This window comes from Stegostoma tigrinum, chromosome 2 (assembly GCF_030684315.1).
Source record: "Stegostoma tigrinum isolate sSteTig4 chromosome 2, sSteTig4.hap1, whole genome shotgun sequence".
NCBI lineage: Eukaryota > Metazoa > Chordata > Chondrichthyes > Orectolobiformes > Stegostomatidae > Stegostoma > Stegostoma tigrinum.
In genome coordinates, this window is record NC_081355.1 from 71,649,682 (window position 1) to 71,669,896 (window position 20,215).

The window sequence follows — 20,215 nt, forward strand, 5'->3', positions numbered from 1 at the left end:
CCTACAATCATTTTTTGTTTGCAGTCTTACATGTTTGCAATTTGTTTTGTTCTTGGTTTTAAGAGAACCTGTAATAAACCTGCAATGATTTTTCTTTTAAATTACTCTATATGCATTTATTTAAAAGTGTGATTGTGCTTTGATTAAAGGTGAGCAATTAATAAATTGTGTAGTCAGCAATAATATTGACTCCATTTTTTGTTCATGCTGGCTAAAGCAGGGAATTCTGACAGCTGTGGTTTTGGTTAAACTGCGTTCTTCCTCTTGCTAGATTTGCTAAAATTAAAGTTGTTTCTGTTGTTTAAGAGGATTATTTCTTATTATATTCAGTTAAAATTCTATTCCCCTTTAAAAACATCCACTTACACACATACAGACAGATAAGGCAGGGGAAAAGAAAACACATGTTTTATGGTCAGAAAGGGAAACTGGGAAAATAGTTCACTGGTTCTCAAGGATTGCTGAGACAATTCTTGTGTTGGTCAAGATGCTGTTTTGAGTCATTGTTTCTTTTTGCAAACGAGTGAATTTAGAAGCAGCACAAGATTGCTGTTTCATACGTAAAAGGTCTGTGACTTAACAATTATAAGTTACAACTTACTGCAACTGATAAGGACAAATAAATTGGTTTTGGAGATAGTAGGAACTGCCGATGCTGGAGCCTGAGGTAACTAGGTGTAGAGCTGGATGCACACAGCAGGCCTGGCAGCATCAGAGGAGCAGGAAAGCTGATATTTCAGGTCTGGACCCTTCTTCAGAAATGGGGGGAGGGGAAGGGCGCTCTGAAATAAATAGAGAGAGGGGGAGGCGATGATAGAAGCTGGATAGAGGAGCAGATAGATGGAGAGAAGACGGACAGGTTGAGGAGGCGGGAATAAAGCCAGTAAAGATGAGTGTAGGTATGGAGTTGGGATGGGAGTTGGTCAGTGAGGAGGGAGGGGCAGGTAGGATGGAAAGAAGACAGACAGGTCAAGGTGGCAGGGATAAGGCTACTAGGTAAGATGTGAGAGTAGGGGTTGGTCACTGAGGTGGGAGGAGCAGATAGGTCGTAGAAAAGGTGGACAGGCCAAAGAAGTGGGGACAAAATGGGCTAGTCTTGGGATGAGGTCAGGGGTGGGGAGATTTGGAAGCTTGTGAAGCCCACATTAAGACAATTGGGCTGCAGGGATCCCAAGTGGAATACGAAGTGCTGTTCCTTCAGCCTTCGGGTGGCATTGTTGTGGCACTGGAGGAGGCCCAGGATGGACATGTCATCCAAGAAGTGGTAGGGGGAGTTGAAGTGGTTCACGACTGGAAGGTGTTGGCGTTTGTCACAAACCTAGCGTAGGTGCTGCACAAAGTGGTCTCCAAGCATCCGCTTCGTTACCCCGATGTTGAGGAGGCCACATCAGGGACAGTGGATACAGTATAACACATTAGCAGATGTGTAGGTGAACATCTGTTTAATGTGGAAAGTTTTCTTGGGGCTTTGGATGGAGGTGAGGGCGGAGGTGTAGCACTTCCTGAAGTTGCAGGGGAAAGTGCCAGAGTACTGGGGCCAGTGAGGAGTGTGGAGCGGACGAGGAAGTCACAGAGAGAGCAGTCCCTCCAGAAGGCAGATAGGGGTGGGGAGGGGAAAATGTCCTTGGTAGTGGGGTCAGATTGCAGGTGACGCAAGTGGCAGAGAATTATGCGTTGAATCTGAAGGTTGATGGGGTGATGCGTGAAGACAAGGGGGATTCTGTCTTTGTTATTGTGGGGAGGGGGTGTGAAGGCTGAGGTGAGGGAAACGCAAGAGATGCAGTCGAGGGCGTTTTCGACCACTGTGGATGAGAAATTGCAGTCCTTGAAAAACAAGGACATCTGGGATAGGGAGACATTCCACTCCCGCACATCCCAGATGTCCAAGTTCTTTAAGGACCGCAACTTTCCCCCCACAGTGATCGAGAACGCCCTTGACCGCGTCTCCCGTATTTCCCGCAACACATCCCTCACACCCCGCCCCCGCCACAACCGCCCCAAGAGGATCCCCCTCGTTCTCACACACCACCCTACCAACCTCCGGATACAACGCATCATCCTCCGACACTTCCGCCATCTACAATCCGACCCCACCACCCAAGACATTTTTCCATCCCCACCCCTGTCTGCTTTCCGGAGAGACCACTCTCTCCGTGACTCCCTTGTTCGCTCCACACTGCCCTCCAACCCCACCACACCCGGCACCTTCCCCTGCAACCGCAGGAAATGCTACACTTGCCCCCACACCTCCTCCCTCACCCCTATCCCAGGCCCCAAGATGACTTTCCACATTAAGCAGAGGTTCACCTGCACATCTGCCAATGTGGTATACTGCATCCACTGTACCCGGTGCAGCTTCCTCTACATTGGGGAAACCAAGCGGAGGCTTGGGGACCGCTTTGCAGAACACCTCCGCTCAGATCACAATAAACAACTGCACCTCCCAGTCGCAAACCATTTCCACTCCCCCTCCCATTCTTTAGATGACATGTCCATCATGGGCCTCCTGCAGTGCCACAATGATGCCACCCGAAGGTTGCAGGAACAGCAACTCATATTCCGCCTGGGAACGCTGCAGCCATATGGTATCAATGTGGACTTCACCAGTTTCAAAATCTCCCCTTCCCCTACTGCATCCCTCAACCAGCCCAGTTCGTCCCCTCCCCCCACTGCACCACACAACCAGCCCAGCTCTTCCCCCCGACCCACTGCATCCCAAAACCAGTCCAACCTGTCTCTGCCTCCCTAACCTGTTCTTCCTCTCACCCATCCCTTCCTCCCACCCCAAGCCGCACCCCCAGCTACCTACTAACCTCATCCCACCTCCTTGACCTGTCTGTCTTCCCTGGACTGACCTATCCCCTCCCTACCTCCCCACCTACACTCTCTCCACCTATCTTCTTTACTCTCCATCTTCGGTCCGCCTCCCCCTCTCTCCCTACTTATTCCAGTTCCCTCTCCCCATCCCCCTGTCTGATGAAGGGTCTAGGCCCGAAACGTCAGCTTTTGTGCTCCTGAGATGCTGCTTGGCCTGCTGTGTTCATCCAGCCTCACATTTTATCATCTGGGATAGGGATTGGTCAGTGAGGAGGGAGGGGCAGGTAGCAGGGAAGGAAGACAGACAGGCCAAGGTGGCAGGGATAAGACTACTAGGTAGGAATGCCTTACCTTGGGAGCAGATGCGTCGGAGGTGAAGGAATTGGGAATAGGGGATGGCATTCTTGCAGGAAGGTGGGTGTGAGCCCACTGACTCCCACAGCTACCTAGAATACACCTTCTGACTCCCACAGCTACCTAGAATACACCTCCTCTCACCTACCTTCCTGCAAGAATGCAATCCCCTATTTCCAATTCTTTTGCCTCCACTTCTCTGCTCCCAAGGTGAAGCATTCCACCCTCAGATATCCCAGATGTCCTTGTTGTCAGGGACCACAATTTCCCCTCCACGGTGGTCAAAAATGCCCTCAACCGCATCTCTCATGTTTCCCTCACCTCAGCCCTCACACCCCCTCCCCGAAGTAACAACAAAGACAGAATTCCCCTTGTCTTCACGTATCACCCCATCAACCTCCGGATTCAACACATCATTCTCCACCACTTCCGCCACCTGCAATCTGACCCCACTACCAAGGATATTTTTCCCCCAGTACCCTTATCTGCCTTCTGAAGGCTCCACACTCCCCACCAACCCCACCATCCTGGGCACTTTTCCCTGCAACTGCAGGAATTCATACACCTGCCCCTACATCTCCCTCCTCACCCCCATCCCAGGCCCAAAGAAAACCTTCCACATTAAACAGATGTTCACCTGCACATCTGCTAATGTGTTATACTGTATCCACTGTTCCCAACGTGGCCTCCTCTACATCAGGATAACCAAGCAGAGGCTTGGAGACCACTTTGTGGAACACCTATGCTCAGTTCGTGACAAATGACAACACCTCCCAGATGCGAACCACTTCAACTCTCCCTCCCACTCCTGACACGACATGTCCATCCTGGGCTTCCTCCAGTGCCACAACAATGCCACCTGAAGGCTGGAGGAACAGCACTTCATATTCCACTTGGGAACCCTGCAGCCCAATGGTCTCAATGTCGACTTTACTGGCTTCAAAATCTCCCCACCCCTGACCTCATCACAAGACCAGCCCATTTTGTCCCCGCCTCCTTGTCCTGTCCATCTTTTCTCCCACCTATCCGCTCCTCCTACCTCACTGACTAAACTCCACGCCCACCTCCTACCTCGTAGCCTCATCCCTGCCACCTTGACCAGTCTGCCTTTCTTCCCATCTACCCACTCCTCCCTCCTCACTGACCAACCCCCATCCCATCTCCTTACCTACACTCACCTTTACTGGCTTCATCCCTGCTTCCTTGACCTGTCCCTCTTCTGTCTACCTATCTGCTCCTCTATCCAGCTTCTATCATCGTCTCCCCCTTTCTCTATTTGTTTCAGACAGCCCTCCCTTCTCCCATTTCTGAAGAAGGGTCCAGACCCAAAATGTCAGCTTTCCTGCTCCTTAAAACAAATTAGTTTACCCAGGGCTTTAATAATAGAACAGAGAAAGCTTTTAAGATAACAAAGTGTGGAGCTGGATGAACACAGTATGCCAAGCAGCATCTCAGGAGCACATAAGCTGACATTTCGGGCTTCCATCTCTGATGAAGGGTCTAGGCCCGAAACGTCAGCTTTTGTGCTCCTGAGATGCTGCTTGGCCTGCTGTGTTCATCCAGCTCCACGCTTTGTTATCTTGGATTCTCCAGCATCTGCAGTTCCCATTATCACAGAGAAAGCTTTTAAATTGGTGGATGGTTTAAAGGCTTCTCTGTACCTTGTTCACAACCCAAGCTGTTCAGCTAACTGAGAACCAATGCTGGCAAGCAGAAGGCCTATGTCTTCGATAACTGGTTCCTCATCCACAAACCAATTAGCTACATGTACCAACCAAACTTCCATCTGTTCACCGCACCTCGGTTCAGGTTCATCTGCAACCATACTTTAGCCACTGTTTGAACAAGAAGTTGTATTCATGGTGCATAAAGTGACAGTCAAGTTACTTGCTTTCAAAACATGTAGTAATCCTTGGTGTTAAAAAAATCCTTGTTTCATTCCACAATTAAAAATACAATAAAAATGAAAAGACGTAATCTTTATAGCCTGCTCAAAAAATGAATGAGCTAATTATAATCTTTCCGTGTGTGAAAGAAAGTGGAATGTTACTATTTACTAACTGTGAAAATAATAACAAAGTATGATATTAACATATGCAACAAGTATAAAATTGAAGATCAAGAATATGTGGTTTAAAAAGGCCCCTGTCCTTGAGGTATTAAGTTTAACCTGAGAACATGGTGATTTAACTGATGACTTGTGTTCTCCTCAATAATGTAGAAAATCTCTGATTTGTTTCTGCCTCATGTTGTCATCCGATGAGTGCAACACAGTCCATAATGTTATCGATACTGTCAAAAAATGTCTTTTGTTTTTGCTGTCTGCCGTTCAATAAGATCATGGTTGGTCTGATTGCATTTTGAACTCCACATATTCATATATCCTGATATCTTTAAGGTTTCCATGCTCAAGAAGAACTTACCCAAATCTGTTATAATTCAATGACACCACCTCCACCATCTTCTGAGGCAGAAAGTTCCAAAGTTGGACAAAACTCTGAGAGAAACAAATTCTCCTCATTTCTATCCTGAAAGGGGAACCCCTAATTTTAAAACTATGCCCCCGCTTCTGAATTTACCCGCAAGAGAGCATTCTTTCTATATCCACCTTGCCAAGGCCATTCAGGATTTATACACTTAAATCAAGCCACCCATCACTCATCTCTCCAGTGGAAATGATCATAGCCTGTCCAACTTATCCTCATGAAGCAACCTTCTCTCTCCATCTATCAATCCAGTAAACCTCTCTTGAACTACCTCCACTGCATTTACATCCTTCCTTTCAGAAGCAAATCAATGTTGCACACAATATTTGAGATGTAGGCACACCAATGCCTTGTATAACTGAAACATAACATCCTTTTGTGTTCTTGAAAATATTCTGTGCCTCCATGATGACTTGTGATTCGTGCACCAGAGCATCTCAATCCTCTGCAGCTCAGAACTGTGCAGGCAATCTCCTTGTAATAACCTACTTTTTCGATCTTCCTCTCAAAGTACTCAGCTTCACATTTTCCCACATGATATTCCTATCTGCCAGATTTTTGCCCAAGCACACAAACTATCTATATCCACATGCAACTTCCTTGTGTCATCTTTACAACACACTTTTCTACCAATTTTGGTTTTGTCTCATCACAATTTTGCTGCAATTAGTCATTCTGTTTATATGTTTTGTTGTGTTTAATTTGTAGGAGTTCCCGAAATGAAGAATTAACTAGCTTTTCAATATTATGTACATACGACCTAATTTTCCAAAGAGAGGCAATCTCGTGCAATTTTTTTTTTATGAAATCTCTTTCTTTCAACCGATTCCATTTAGGAGTCCTTGAGAAATGCCAAGCTGTACATCTACATAAGAAGTTCTCTTGTGTTGTAGAACTGTTGGGAATGGCAAACTATGCCCCCTTTACACAGCAGTCAGTTGACATGTTCTAGCATTTAAATATCCAGACAGCCATTGTGAGAGCTGTTGTTAAATGGTAAGAGTGTGGTTGTGGTGCCAAGTGGGTAGTGTGCCCGCTGGGAGGAGGTATGGTGATGGGAGTTTTTTGTGCCAGGTAGGTAGGACCCAAACGTATAGGGACTAGGATGCAATGTGAGTAGGATGTCAGGGTGCAGGTGTCAAGAGGATCAGGTAAATGATGGAGTTTTGGGTAGGCCAGGGTAGGTGGGAGAAATCAAGTCATGCAGAGGAAGGCAGGATGGGTGTCAGTTCTGGGGTGGAGGTGAGGTCCAGCCATAGGGTAAGTGAGAGGTTAGATCTCAAGGGTGTAGGGAGATTCTGGTCCCAAGAGTGGGGGGAGGTGGAGGTAAATTGTGTCCTGAGCAGAGGAAGAGGGTTGGTAGCTCTTGGGACTGAAGAATGGTTAAAGCGGGAGTATATGAAGGGGTGTCAGGTCCAGACTGAGGCATTGGGTGTTGGTTGCCGCTGAGGCTGAAGAGGAGTTGTGCAGGTGAAGGAGGCTCACGTACCAAACAAGGAAAGGTAGGTCTTTTCCTGAATAGAGGAAGGGGATCAACTCCCACGGGATGAAGAAAGTTCAGTTATACAGCAGGAGAAGGAAATTGCGTCCTGAACGGGTGAAGGGAGGGGGATGGGTTGCTGGGATGGGCAGTGGGGTAGAGGAATGTTGGATCCAGAGTGGGCAAAGGTGTCCGATCAGGAATGGAAAGAGATTTGAGGGAGGTGTAGATAGAAGTCTGTGAGATGAGAATGGGGTCAACTGAGTAGTCACCCAGAATGATACCATATATTAAAGATTGTAACTTTTCCTGAGTAATTATTTTACTTGATTTCCTTGTAACCAAATTCTCTGATTTAAATGGAGCCTGAGAGAGTTCCGGGCATAGAGAAACTGCAACGGAATCTTCAGTTTACCAGACAATTACTTTGGAGTCTGCTGTGATGGAAATTGTGTAATTTTCTGATTTATATTAGAATAATGACTCACTGGCTATCAGAAAACCCAGGCCAAAATGTTACCATACCTTATCTTCACACCATCATGCTCCTACCATTTTCCTTGTAGTATCTTGTGCTAGGGCCATGACCTTCCAGGTTTACTCCATTAAAACAGCCTGAGCAGCAAATACACCCACAGGTTGAGTTTAAGCAAAGTGGCTTACCTTCAGCCTCAAAAAGCGCTGCCAAGTACTTCAGCAGAAATTTTATATCTCCCACATCAGTCATCATTAATAAGTTCGCGAATCTGAGAATAAGCTATAAATAGTAGTGTGCAGCAGGCCGAAACCTAACAACCGTTCAAAGTGATTTGTTGTGGAACTCTTCCAATAAAAATGAGATACAAATTTCATCCATTAAAATAAGATTTTTTTTCATTGGGATAAAAGCTAGTGTACAAACTCTATGTTTTGAATAAGCATATGTTGCTAAAATAGGTAATGCCTGAAACTGTTAATACTGAGTAATGCAGACTTTTTAAAATGTATTTCCTTTCTTCTTTTTTGTAATGGCCTTATGTCTGGAACTTTTTGTTTGTAAGAATATACCAAGGTTGAAGTGTTAAACATGGAGCAACATGTTCTAGTGTTTGTGATATCAATCTTGAAAATGTAGTCATGTTTCATTATACAAATCCCTCGTGCTGTTTTAATCTGTTCCTATATTGACTGAGCAGATTACGCTCTCAGGGGCCTAACACACAATTGCTAAAACGATAACATTTTATTCAGCACTATGCAATAAACAACATATAAGCTAATAAATCATTATTGTACATCAATCAGAAGTAAACAGAGCATGATATTGATTAAACCTTTTGAGAAGTTAACAATAATTTTACTAATTTCAGTCAGTTAGAATATATGGCACAAAATGGACATTCAAGTAGCCTTGTGAAATAGCACCTTCAGCATGTTTACTGTTCTTGTGAGCATTACGCTGGATGCTGTATTGGTGAGGTAATTAGCACAAACTCAGGAAACAAACTCAGTCGGTGAATCAATAATGCCATTTGGCTTGCAAAACCGATTTGCCTCCAGCATTGCATTTTGGAGCTCAGCAGCCCTGTTTATGTCATCTTTTAATCATGTATGGTTAAACATGTATTTGGTGGCTAGAACGAATCCCCCTCTCATGTTAATTAAAAGTTTTAAAAAAAACCTACTTTCCGGTTAGTTGTTGATCAATCCCTACTAGTTGTTGCTATAATTGTACAAGTCTTTGGTGCTTTCTTGAGTTCTTTGAAGTAATTTATGTTTACAGGGACTAATAGGGCAGGTACTGAAAAACTGTTCAGTTGAAGGCATCTCTATAAGGCACTTGCTGCGTAAGTGCAATTATAGATCTTACTTTGGAATAGAGCGTGACTGACAGAATGGGCAGAAGACACAACTTGTGAAATATAGGAAGAGAAGGAGAAATACTCAGGAGGAAGAAGTGATCTCAGCAGAAGATCATGTTCACCCACTGGGGGAGTCTGCAGCTGGACAAATAGGTTACCCGCAAACAGCTGTGGCCTAGAAAGTGCAACAAAGGACTGCAACAGGACAACTGCAGTGGTTTTAGAAGGTAGCTCCCTACCACTTTCTCAAGGGCAACTAGGGACGGACAAGAAATGCTGGCCAGCCAGCAAAGCCCACGTCCCACAAATGAGTAGGAAACAAAAATTTTAACATAGGTGGCAGTTTTCTTGGCTGACTAGCTGGCAGGAAATAGTAAGAGTATTGCTGGAGTAACATTTGAGAGGATGAATCCTTTTATTCTGAAAAAAAAACCTTGAATTTTTAGTTTCACCATGCCATTGCTCTCACTCATTTGGCAGAGTAACTCCGCAATCCTTGTAATCTGTTGAAAGATGGATTGTTTGTCGGTTCGGACCCCCTGCAAACCCCTCTGAAAACAAGATATCTACAATCATGTTGATAATATTTCAATCTGATAGTGACAAGCTGACTTTGCATGATTAAAGTTTGAGCTTCCACTGCAGCATCCAGATTTGGGAATGATTTCTGCTTGTACTGTAATGGAAGCTGAGACCTTGACCATCAAACACTACATCAGGGTTTAGTTTGCAAGTATGCCAGTAAAGCTGTTTACCCATTCCATGTTGGAAAGGCAGAGCTCAAAGGTTTTCATCTGCTTGGAGTTTCTGCTAGACTCCTCTACGCTGCTCGACAATGAACATGAGAACAAGGTGCAGCATGAGGCAATTCAACACCTTGATCTTGCTCTGCCATTTAATACAGTCATGGTTGATCTTAACTCAGACTCTATTCCATTTTCCTACCTACTCCCCATAACCATTTCATGCACTACTAATTTAAAATCTGTCTGTTTCCTTGTAAATTTATTCAGCCTCCCAGCTTACACTACACTTTGGGGTGTCGCTTCATGACTGAGAGAAGTAATTCCTTCTCATCACTTTTTTTAAATTTGCCATTTCTTAGCTTAAAACTGTGACCTTTCATTCTAGATTGTGCCACAGGGAGAAATATCATTCTGCATATGCTTTGTCAATCACCTTTAACATGTTATATAACTAAATGAGATCTCCTCTTGTTCTTGAAATCTTCCATCTCTAAAATTCACCGATTGTAGCACCTCTGAGCTGCCTCCAATTCTTTTACATTCTTTCTCAGGTAGGAAGACCAAAACTGTTTGCAATACATCCAATGTGGTCTCACCAATGCCTTGTATGGTTGCAACTACAGTTCTACGCTTTTGTACTCTATTCCTATAGCAATAAATGTCAAAAATTCCATTATGCCTGTTATGTCTGCGTACTAGCTTAATGTGATTCATTCACAAGGACACACAGATCTCTGTGCATTGAAGCATTTTGAAATCTTTTCACTGTTTAAGTTGCCTTTTCATTCTTTGAACCAAAATGAACAATGTCACAGTTATCCACATCAAACTGTCAAATTTTGGCTTATTGACTAATTTGTCCATATCCACTTATAAATTTCTTAATTCTATTTTGCACAGAGACATTCTGAAGGCTCCTCCAATTCTCCAAGCATTTTGTTTGCCATACCTCTCAACTTTCTTCTGTAACCTACCTCATCAAAATGCTCACTTCATATTAATGTTGCTGCAGAGAACAATTATGTGTGACCTCTTTTGGGGAACTCACACCTGACCCTTGCTCTGTGACCTGATGTCTTACCTTGTCCCCGTCCCATCTGAAAGATGTCCTCTAAAGTGCTTCCGTTAACTATTTAAGCTAGTGCCTATAGGTGAAAGAGTAAAATGTTTCTTCATTATCACAGTCTTCCCGCTCACCCACAAGTTTGCAGTAATTCGACATTAGGTAGGGGATAGATTAAGATGTGCATTCTTGCACCATCTGCAATTTTGTGGGATGAGGGCAGGTAGGGTGGGAGAAAAAGGACTGCAGATTGGAACACCGTAATTGTCCAGAATTTCAATCCTATGGTTAACCATAGCCTTAGCAATGGCTGCATCAATGATGGCAAGCGCTGGTCTCCTCTGTGGTTGTACAGCATGTAGTTGTGACTGTTCTCCTACTGCCTGTGATTGTGCAGTAGCTAGTGCTTCAAAAGAGATCAAAATGTGTCAGCTAGTGTGGCTGAATTCTGTTCACATAACGCTGCCTGTCATGGTTGAGTAGCTTGAAGATGTTTGTGAGACATCCAGCAAGACTCAGTCTGCAAGGGTGACTTTTGGTATGAACTTTGATAGACTGTTAGAAGATGAATGAAGGCAATGTGGTGTAATGAACATTATCTGAAGCTGTTGGTGCAGTTAGTTGAACATGGCATTTGAAGACACATTCAGTGATCTTGAAATTCATGTGTGGTCATTGAACTTTCAGTTTTACTGCATACAGGTTCTTGCAGTTTGACACATGTTATTGAACTCCATGACTACTTGCTTTCATTATTTTTTAATTATTTCTCTGGTGGGATTCTGTGGTACCGTGGATAAACACCATCTCCTGTCCTCTGCTCCAGCTTGATCAATGTTTCCAATGCAGTGTTGGAGCCTACAGCTTCCAATTTATGTGATTATTGCATGTTTCCCAGATTAAAATTGTAAATTAATTCTAGTGTCCCCTACTTCAGCCAGAATGCATCCCCCCTTCCAGGATTGCAGTCTAGCTTTAGTTGGTTCTTGCTGTGCCAGCTTTGGGATCCCTGAAAAGGCATGGAGCTCAACAAGTTATTTAGCACTGGCTGCACACTGTGATCATGCCAATTAACAAGCAACACAAATCTGATACAGTGTCTGCATCAAAATCAACATAAGTGTTTTAGTGCTGCATTATAGTTTCTGCATCCATATTCTGGGGCTATCAAAGAATCCCCCACAGAATTCATTTATGGCATGGAGGGTAATTCATTGTGTAATAACAATAAATAATGCATGGATACTGAGATTCCTTTAAATATATTAAATCATCTCAGGAGAGGCTAGCAAAGATTTTAAAGCAGTAATGTTCCTTATGAAGTGCGAGATCAATGCAAACAATGCTTCTCTATGGGCATTTGCCAGCCATCTTACAAGGAATGAGAAAGAGGAATCCCTCCTCCTACCCCCAACACTAAAAGTTGATGCAAAGGTAAGGGAGAAAAACAACTGAAAGACAAATACTGATACAACGCAGTGTGGAGCTGGAGGAACACAGCAGGCCAGGCAGCATCAGAGGAGCAGGAATGTTGACGTTTCGGGTTGGCTGACCCAAAACATCAGCTTTCCTGCTCCTCTGATGCTGCCTGGCTTCTGTGTTCCTCCACTTCCACACTGTGTTTTCTCTGACTCCAGTATCAGCAGATCTTATTATCTCTGAAAAGACATAGACTGTCTCCTGCCCTTACAAGACCTGGAAGGATAGCAAGAATCAATTGTTGACAGCAGCTGTATACAATGAGCACTGAACACAAACGGACATTCAAGAAGCTTATTTCTGCTACCAGTGTGACTCTTTCATAGAATAGCAGAATCAGAAGAGAACACAGTCCATCGAGTCTATTTTGGCTCTTTGGTAGATCATTCCAGTCATCCTACTCGTTTGTTCCCCCAAAACCTTGTACTTGTTTTCCATTCATGAATTCATCTAACTTTGTCTAAAATTTTACAATTCAATCTGCTTCCACTATCCATTCAGAATGCTCACACCTTGAATATTTCCTGCCTCATCATGCCAGTTTTGTTTTGCCCATCATCTTAAATTCATAACCTCTGGCTATTGATACTTACAAGAAAGACAATTATGGGGAATTTTACAGCACAGAAATAGGCCATTCCACTCAACTAGCCCATTGCTAGTCTCTTCACTCCACACAAGCTGCTTCCCACCACTCCACTTTTGGGTCATAGGATCTATTGATGTGTTTGCGAGGAATACAATCAAATTAATCTCCCACCTGATCATATTGTTACAGCAGTGGGAAGTAACAAATTTCACAATGAATGCTAATATTGCACACCTTGTTTGCAGCACTTCTGATCAGGCAAGATGTAGCATAACTAAATAGCTACTCAAATATATCAGGGTTTTCCTGATGTGGTGGCGATGGAGTTGGATACAGTTTTAGCTAATTCTGACAGCCCAGTCACTGAGGTCTTGAGATTGTATCACAGATTTTCATAGTTATATAATTTTATATTATATATTTATACATTGAATTTGACTACCTTGTTTCATTGATATTTTTATATTGTTGGTGTCTAAAGTGATGTTAATTTTCAAGTTTTAAAATAAATTCATATTGCAAAATAGTTTAAAGTGCTGATCTAGTCCACTTCCTTATCTAACTTACACCTGAAATTTTTCAATGCTATTCACTTCAAGTACTCCTTATGGTATAGTACTCCTTGCGTGAGCTCCTTGTTGGATTTATTAGTGGCTATTCTATTTTCATAGTCTCTTAGTTCTGACAATTGCAGGTGTTTTTTTCTCTCTTGCTGCCACCCCATTAAAGCCTTCCATAACTCTAGACCTTTGTTAAGCTGTTGTTCTAAATGGAAAAGCTCTACCCTGTCACTATAATTAAAACCTTGTTTTTGCAATCATCTTTTCAGATCTTTAATTTTTTTGCACCATCTCATGCACTTCCATATTATTATGATGGTTTCATATTCAAACATTTCAAAGGACTTGAGCTTGAAAGATTGTGGACATCCCTTGAAAGCTTTTTAAAGAGGTTAATGAAAGGACAGTGGAACAAGCTTTAACAAGGCATTTCTTGAAAATTGCATGGTTCCAAATACTTGCTGGTCTTGGTTACTTGAGCCTATTTCCACAAAGCTTCTGACAGTTTTTGCTCCTGGATTTTATAATGGTTCCATCTGAACAGTGTTTTGCAAGTTTGAAGACAGTTTTGGTTTTCACTTGGCAAACCTGCTGAAAGGAAGGAGCTGCTCAGCTCATGTATCCTCTTTCTAAAGCACTTTGTTGTGAATCCAGTGTGAAAGCTGATTGTCCATTTGAAGAGTAACTCAAAGGCTTCTCAGTTCTGCATTTTCTGAGCAAAAAGTGTCTGCTAAGATCTCTGAGCTGTCTGCTAATTTTGGTGATACCCATCTACATGTGCCAGAATGTCAGACCAGCTCCGGTGCCGACAGGGCCCTCAACCAGATCCGACCCATCTCCCTCACCCCTTCTCTTCCCTTCCACAACTGCAATATCCTCACATACCATCCCACCAGCATCAACATCCGGAAGATCATCTGACACCATATCCGCCACCTCCAGGAAGATGCCTCCACCAGACACATATTCTCCTCCCCTCCCTTTTCCGCCTTCTGTAGGGACCATTCCCTCCAGGACACCCTGGTTCACACCACCTTCACCCCCAACACATCCCCACAGCCCTATGGCACGTTCCCCTGTAACCAGGAAAGGTGCAACACCTGCCCATTTACCTCCTCCCTCCCCAGTATCCAATGGCCCAAACGTATCTTTCAGGTGAAGCAACACTTTACCTGCACTTTCCAGAATCTTGTCTACTGCATTCTCTGCTCACAATGTGGTCTCCTGTACATTGGGGAAATGAAGCATGGACTTGGCAACCGCTTTGCAGAACATCTATGTCCTGCTCGCAAAAAAGACCCTGAACTACCTGTTGCCTGCCACTTTAACGCACCACCCTACTCCCTGGCCAACGTCTCTGTCTCTGGCTTACTGCAGTGTTCCAGCAAAGCTCAATGCAAACTGGAGGAACAACACCTCACTTGCCACTTGGGGACACTACAGCCGTCTGGACTCAATATTGAATTAAATAATTTTAGGGCCTAAACTCTCCCATGTCCCAGCCCCCATCCCCACACATCAGGCCTTGTTACCACATAGCCGGCCATTACACACCCCCTGTTGTTAGTCACTAACAGTCCTCAATAACAACTATTCACCCTCCCAGCCTGATTATTAGCAACTCCTTTGTCTGTCCAACTGTCTTTCTCTCTTTTTGGGCTCCATCCTATTGTTTACTCCCTACCCCACCCACCTCCCTATTTTCTGCATATAAACTGATGTTTTCCCAGCCACCATCTGTTCTGAGGAAGGGTCATTAGACCTGAAACGTTAACTCTGTTTTCTACTTCACAGATGCTGCCAGACCTGCTAAGCTTTTCCAGCTACTTTGTTCTTGTGTCAGTTATGAGGGAAGATTTCTCTGTCAGAGTGTTGGTTGTAATTGAATGCTTCACTGTCAGCTGAATACTATTGAGTGAGTGCTGTACTGTTGGAGAGGATGAACTGTGAGGTTTCAATGGAGGACGCAATGAAGGGAGTGTCACTGTTAGATTTACCATAATCCAGATGAGACATTCAGGTCCTACTGCTGGAATGTTTCTTCATATCTACTCTATCAAAACAGTTCATGATCTGATACAGCTCTATCAAATTTTCTCTTTATCTTCTCTCCTTTAAGGAGAATTACACTAGCTTTTCCAATCTGTCTACGTAATTGATATCTGGCATCCCTGGTACCATTCTATTAAATTTGTCCCACACTGTCCTTAAGGATTTGACATCCTTCCTAAGGTACACAGCTGAAAAGAATACTCCAGCTGGGGCTGCTAAGTGTTATAGCATGTTATTTGAGTGACGCCAATTCTGAAAAGGGCTCTAAATAAGGAAATTACTTTACATTTTATCGTATTCAGTGCGACCTTATAGCTATAAAAATGGAAACTTGACTTTATATAGAGCCATTAATGAGCTCAGAATGTCACATAATGTGACACTTACGAGGCAAAATCACTGCTGTAATGCATAAAGTGTGGCAATCTAACTGGTTAGAGCACGATCCTACAAACAGCAGTCTGATAATGATCAAATAATGCTTCAGTGAGATTGGTAGACAAATATCAGCCAGGATACCAGAGAAAACTCTCCTGTCATTCTTTGAAATAGTGTCAGGGTATTCTTTCTTGGAATGAAGAATTATGGGATCTTTCCTTGACAAATTTCCTTGGATCTTATGTTAGTCCACTGTGTACATCACTAAATTGTTCTCTCATTTTGAGACATTCTGGCTTATGACACTGAATGCAAATAACACAGAAACATCATGGACAGTTTGCCATCAATAAGGTGATGATGTTTGACCATCAGAATGATTCAGGCTCTTATAATTTCATGTGGAAAAATGACAAATTGATTCTGTGCTACTGACACAGAATCAATGTCCAAGATGAATATTAACCCAACATTTCAGCTATGAAGTGGTTTGTTAGGAATACAGACAGGATACTCAATCCCTCAAAACCTGTCCCTCTTTCCACATAATTCATGGTTGATCAATGTCTCAATTCCATTCACTCATGTTTCCTCCATAAATTATGATACTTTGTCTTACAATAGAAATTCTTTCGATAGCTTTCAATAACAGCAACTTCTCAATTAGGCAATCTGATGAAATTACTTCTGTGTAATACTCTATTGAATCATTTAATTATTTTTAAAAACATTGATTAAATCATCCCACAGCACCTCTATAAAAGAGAATACAATGCAAATTTATCCAATTTCGTAAGTTAACCCTCTAAACACTGGTATCATTCTGGTGATTCTGCACAGTAGACTTTGCAAGGTCAATTTTGTGTGTTTTTTTTAATTTCAGGAAATTTATTCCCAAAACTGAGCATAATACTCTGAAATAACCTATTAATAATGTCCTATGCATTGGAAGCTGCAGTTTCTTATTTTTATATTCTCAGCTTGCGTTCAAGAGTTACATTCCATCAACCATTTTCATTACATTTTATAGCTGTGAACTGGGTTTTATTGATTGATGCACATGGAGACCTAAGTCCTTTGCTTCTGCAAACTCTTAGCTGACATCAAATAAGAAAATATTTACATTTGTCTTCGTTCCAAAGCTGATAATATAATGTATTTCCACATCGAACACCATCTGCCACAGTTGTGCAGACTCACATAATCAGTTTATATCCCATCATAATCTTCTGTTCCAATCTACACAATTTACTGTCCTTCCCAATTCAGTGTTAATGGCATACTAGGATGTATAACTGTGTCTTCCTTCAACCAAGCCATCAATATAAATGTTGGAAATCTTAGGTCCAAGGATGAGATGCTGAGGACATCATCTGCATATTCTACCTCATTCCACTAATCAGAGTTCAGTACTTTTACTTTCACTCTTTTGCCTCCACTCATATTAAAACCTAATAATATGAGATCATGAGATAACAAAGTATAGACCTGGATGAACACAGCAGGCAAAGCAGCATCTTAGGAGCACAAAAGCTGACATTTCGGGCCGAGAATCTTTATCAGAAAAGGGGGAGGAGGAGAGGGTTCTGAAATAAATAAGGAGAGAGGGAGAGGCGGATCGAAGATGGACAGAGGAGAAGATAGTTGGAGAGGAGACAGACAAAACATTCAGCTCTACACTTTGTTATCTTGGATTCTCCAGCATCTGCTGTTCCCATTATCTCTATTATGAGATCATCTCTAGTCCTTGTGTTTTCATTTTGGTGAAAACTTATCAGACGCCTTCTGATAGCCCACCTAAACACCTCCTATTCAGCAGGTGAATGACCTCCAAATTTCAAAGAAATTAATCAAACATCTTCTACCCTTCAGAAGTACACACTGAAGCTCATTGATCAGCTGGCAATTGCTTATGAGTTCTGACATCTATCTCTAATGATAAATCGGCAAGACTGCTGACAAATAGCAAACTGCCTCGATTGCAACACTAAATTAAAATCAGCTATAAGATCTCAGTGAGTGTGAGACATGTTTGGTTTATATTATAACATGCTTTTCCTTTAAGGACCTGATGGGTTCACAGCAATATTTCAAACCAATATACCGTACTACATTATACTTAGCACTGCGGCACATGGAAGTTACTTACCCTGAACAGCACTTTGATAGGATCCAATAAATGATGGGAAATGGATATTGAGCCAAACATCTCTGCTCAGTAACTCCAAACAACAGTTGAATTCAAACTGTTTTTCAGACTGTAGTTTCTTTTAAATAACATGATGAGAACAGGTTAATACAGGTTTATTTTACAATCCAGTGGTGTGACTGATTAGGGGTTTATCCGTACTTGTGATTATGACGTTGCTGGCGGATGTCCCATTTGAGCTAAACATTACCTAGAAGGGTAAATAAAGCAAAATCACGAGCATTTACTGCAATGGAATTCCTGCAAAAAGTTATTCTCAGTTGATGGAAATTCTAACGTATACTCTCTATAGCCATTATAACAATCCAAAACTGATCACACTGCACTTTTCTCTGTCTGTAGCCTTATATTGTCCTCTACTTTAAATATTTATTCTCTTGCTCCTTAAAAGACATAACACATTGTATCAACCTTTGCTCAGCTCACTGCTCCAATAATGATGTAAACAAATCTGCCTTCTTCCGCCTCCCTAACCTGTTTTTCCTCTCACCTATCCCTTCCTCCCACCTCAAGCCGCACCTCCATTTTCCTACCTACTAACCTCATCCCGCCCCCTTGACCAGTCTGTCCTCCCTGGACTGACCTATCCCCTCCCTACCTCCCCACCCATACTCTCCTCTCCACCTATCTTCTCCTCTATCCATCTTCGGTCCGCCTCCCCCTCTCTCCCTATTTATTTCAGAACCCTCTCCCCATCTCACTTTTCTGATGAAGGGTCTAGGCCCGAAACGTCAGCTTTTGTGCTCCTGAGATGCTGCTTGGCCTGCTGTGTTCATCCAGCTGCACACTTTGTTATCTCTGCCTTCTTCTTTCTCTCCTTTATTAGTTATTGTAAATTGATAAAGATCCAAACAGATGAAACAGACTTCGATCTATTGACTTTGTTTCAATTCATAACAATCTTATAACTTTTTAAAAAATCTTGTCTAAACCTTTCTTGCTTCAAGGGAAATAGTCTAAGTGTCTCATCTCGCTCATCATATCTATGTTTTTCCCTATTTGTGCCTTTACAGAAAAATAGGGTTTTACTGGTGTTCTTGCTTATTGTATGATCACTGAATTGGCATAATGATAGTTCTAGAAGCCCCATAAACAAACCCAAGCCAATATAAACCTAGGAAAGGAACAGGTTTCCAGAGACCATAGTGAGAAAGATTTATTAGTCATTAAGCAGCTCAGTCAGGGTGAGAGAGACTTGAATTGAATAATTTTTTGTCACGTGGAGTTACAGTGCATCATAAAGTAATATTACAGTGAAAAGCTTCAACTGTTGCCACAATCAGGCACCATTTGAATTGTTTAAGAATAAACAGATACAGCTGAAAGAGTCCATCATCATTCTACTGCCTCTGCCATGAGTCCTGAGCCAGTTCACCAACTGTTGTAATTGTAATGAGGCCAGCCAATGGTCCTCATTGAATATGAGTTCCTTGATTGGACCAGATTAACAGAGCCAATCATGGAGCCCTGGCTGACAGATAGGAACATGAGAGCTGGCTCTAAGGGAACTGGATGACTCTCCAACTGTAAATAAAAGTTGACTTGGTGAAGGGGCACTGGCCTCTGTGGAGTTATTTAAGTGGCGACATACAAAGAACAAAGAACAAAGAAACCTACAGCACAGGAACAGGCCCTTTGGCCCTCCAGGCCTGCGCCGATCAAGATCCTCTGTCTAACGTGTCGTCTATTTTCTAATGGTCTGTGTCCATTTGCTCCCTGCCCATTCATGTACCTGTCCAAAAATATCTTAAAAGACGCTAACGTTTCTGCGTCTACCACCTCTGCAGGCAACGCCTCCCAGGCACCCACCACCCTCTGTGTAAAGGACTTTTCACTCATATCTCCCATAAACATTCCTCCTCTCACTTTGAACTCATGACCCCGAGTAATTGAGTCCCCCACTCTGGGAAAACAATTCTTGCTATCCACCCTGTCTATACCCCTCATGATTTTGTAGACCTCAATCAGGTCCCCCCTCAATCTCTGTCTTTCTAATGAAAATAATCCTAATCTACTCAACCTCTCTTCATAACTAGCACCCTCCATACCAGGCAACATTCTGGTGAATCTCCTCTGCACCATCTCCAAAGCATCCACATCCTTTTGGTAATGTGGTGACCAGAAATGCACACAGTACTCCAAATGTGGCCGAACCAAAGTC

General features: G+C 42.8%; 1 protein-coding gene across 2 annotated transcripts in view; it reads right to left on the reverse strand.

Moving 5' to 3' along the window:
* The window catches only part of snx13 (sorting nexin 13), a 184,043-nt gene extending 165,871 nt beyond the window's left edge, over positions 1 to 18,172 (reverse strand). The window contains exon 1 of one of the 2 annotated variants that reach the window (XM_059654543.1): positions 17,995 to 18,172. In XM_059654543.1, the coding sequence (XP_059510526.1) occupies positions 17,995 to 18,054 (60 nt within the window). In that variant the 5' untranslated portion in view covers positions 18,055 to 18,172. The remainder of the gene's footprint in view (positions 1 to 17,994) is intronic. The other variant, XM_059654549.1, reaches the window with a different exon arrangement.
* Positions 18,173 to 20,215: the final 2,043 nt, after the last annotated feature.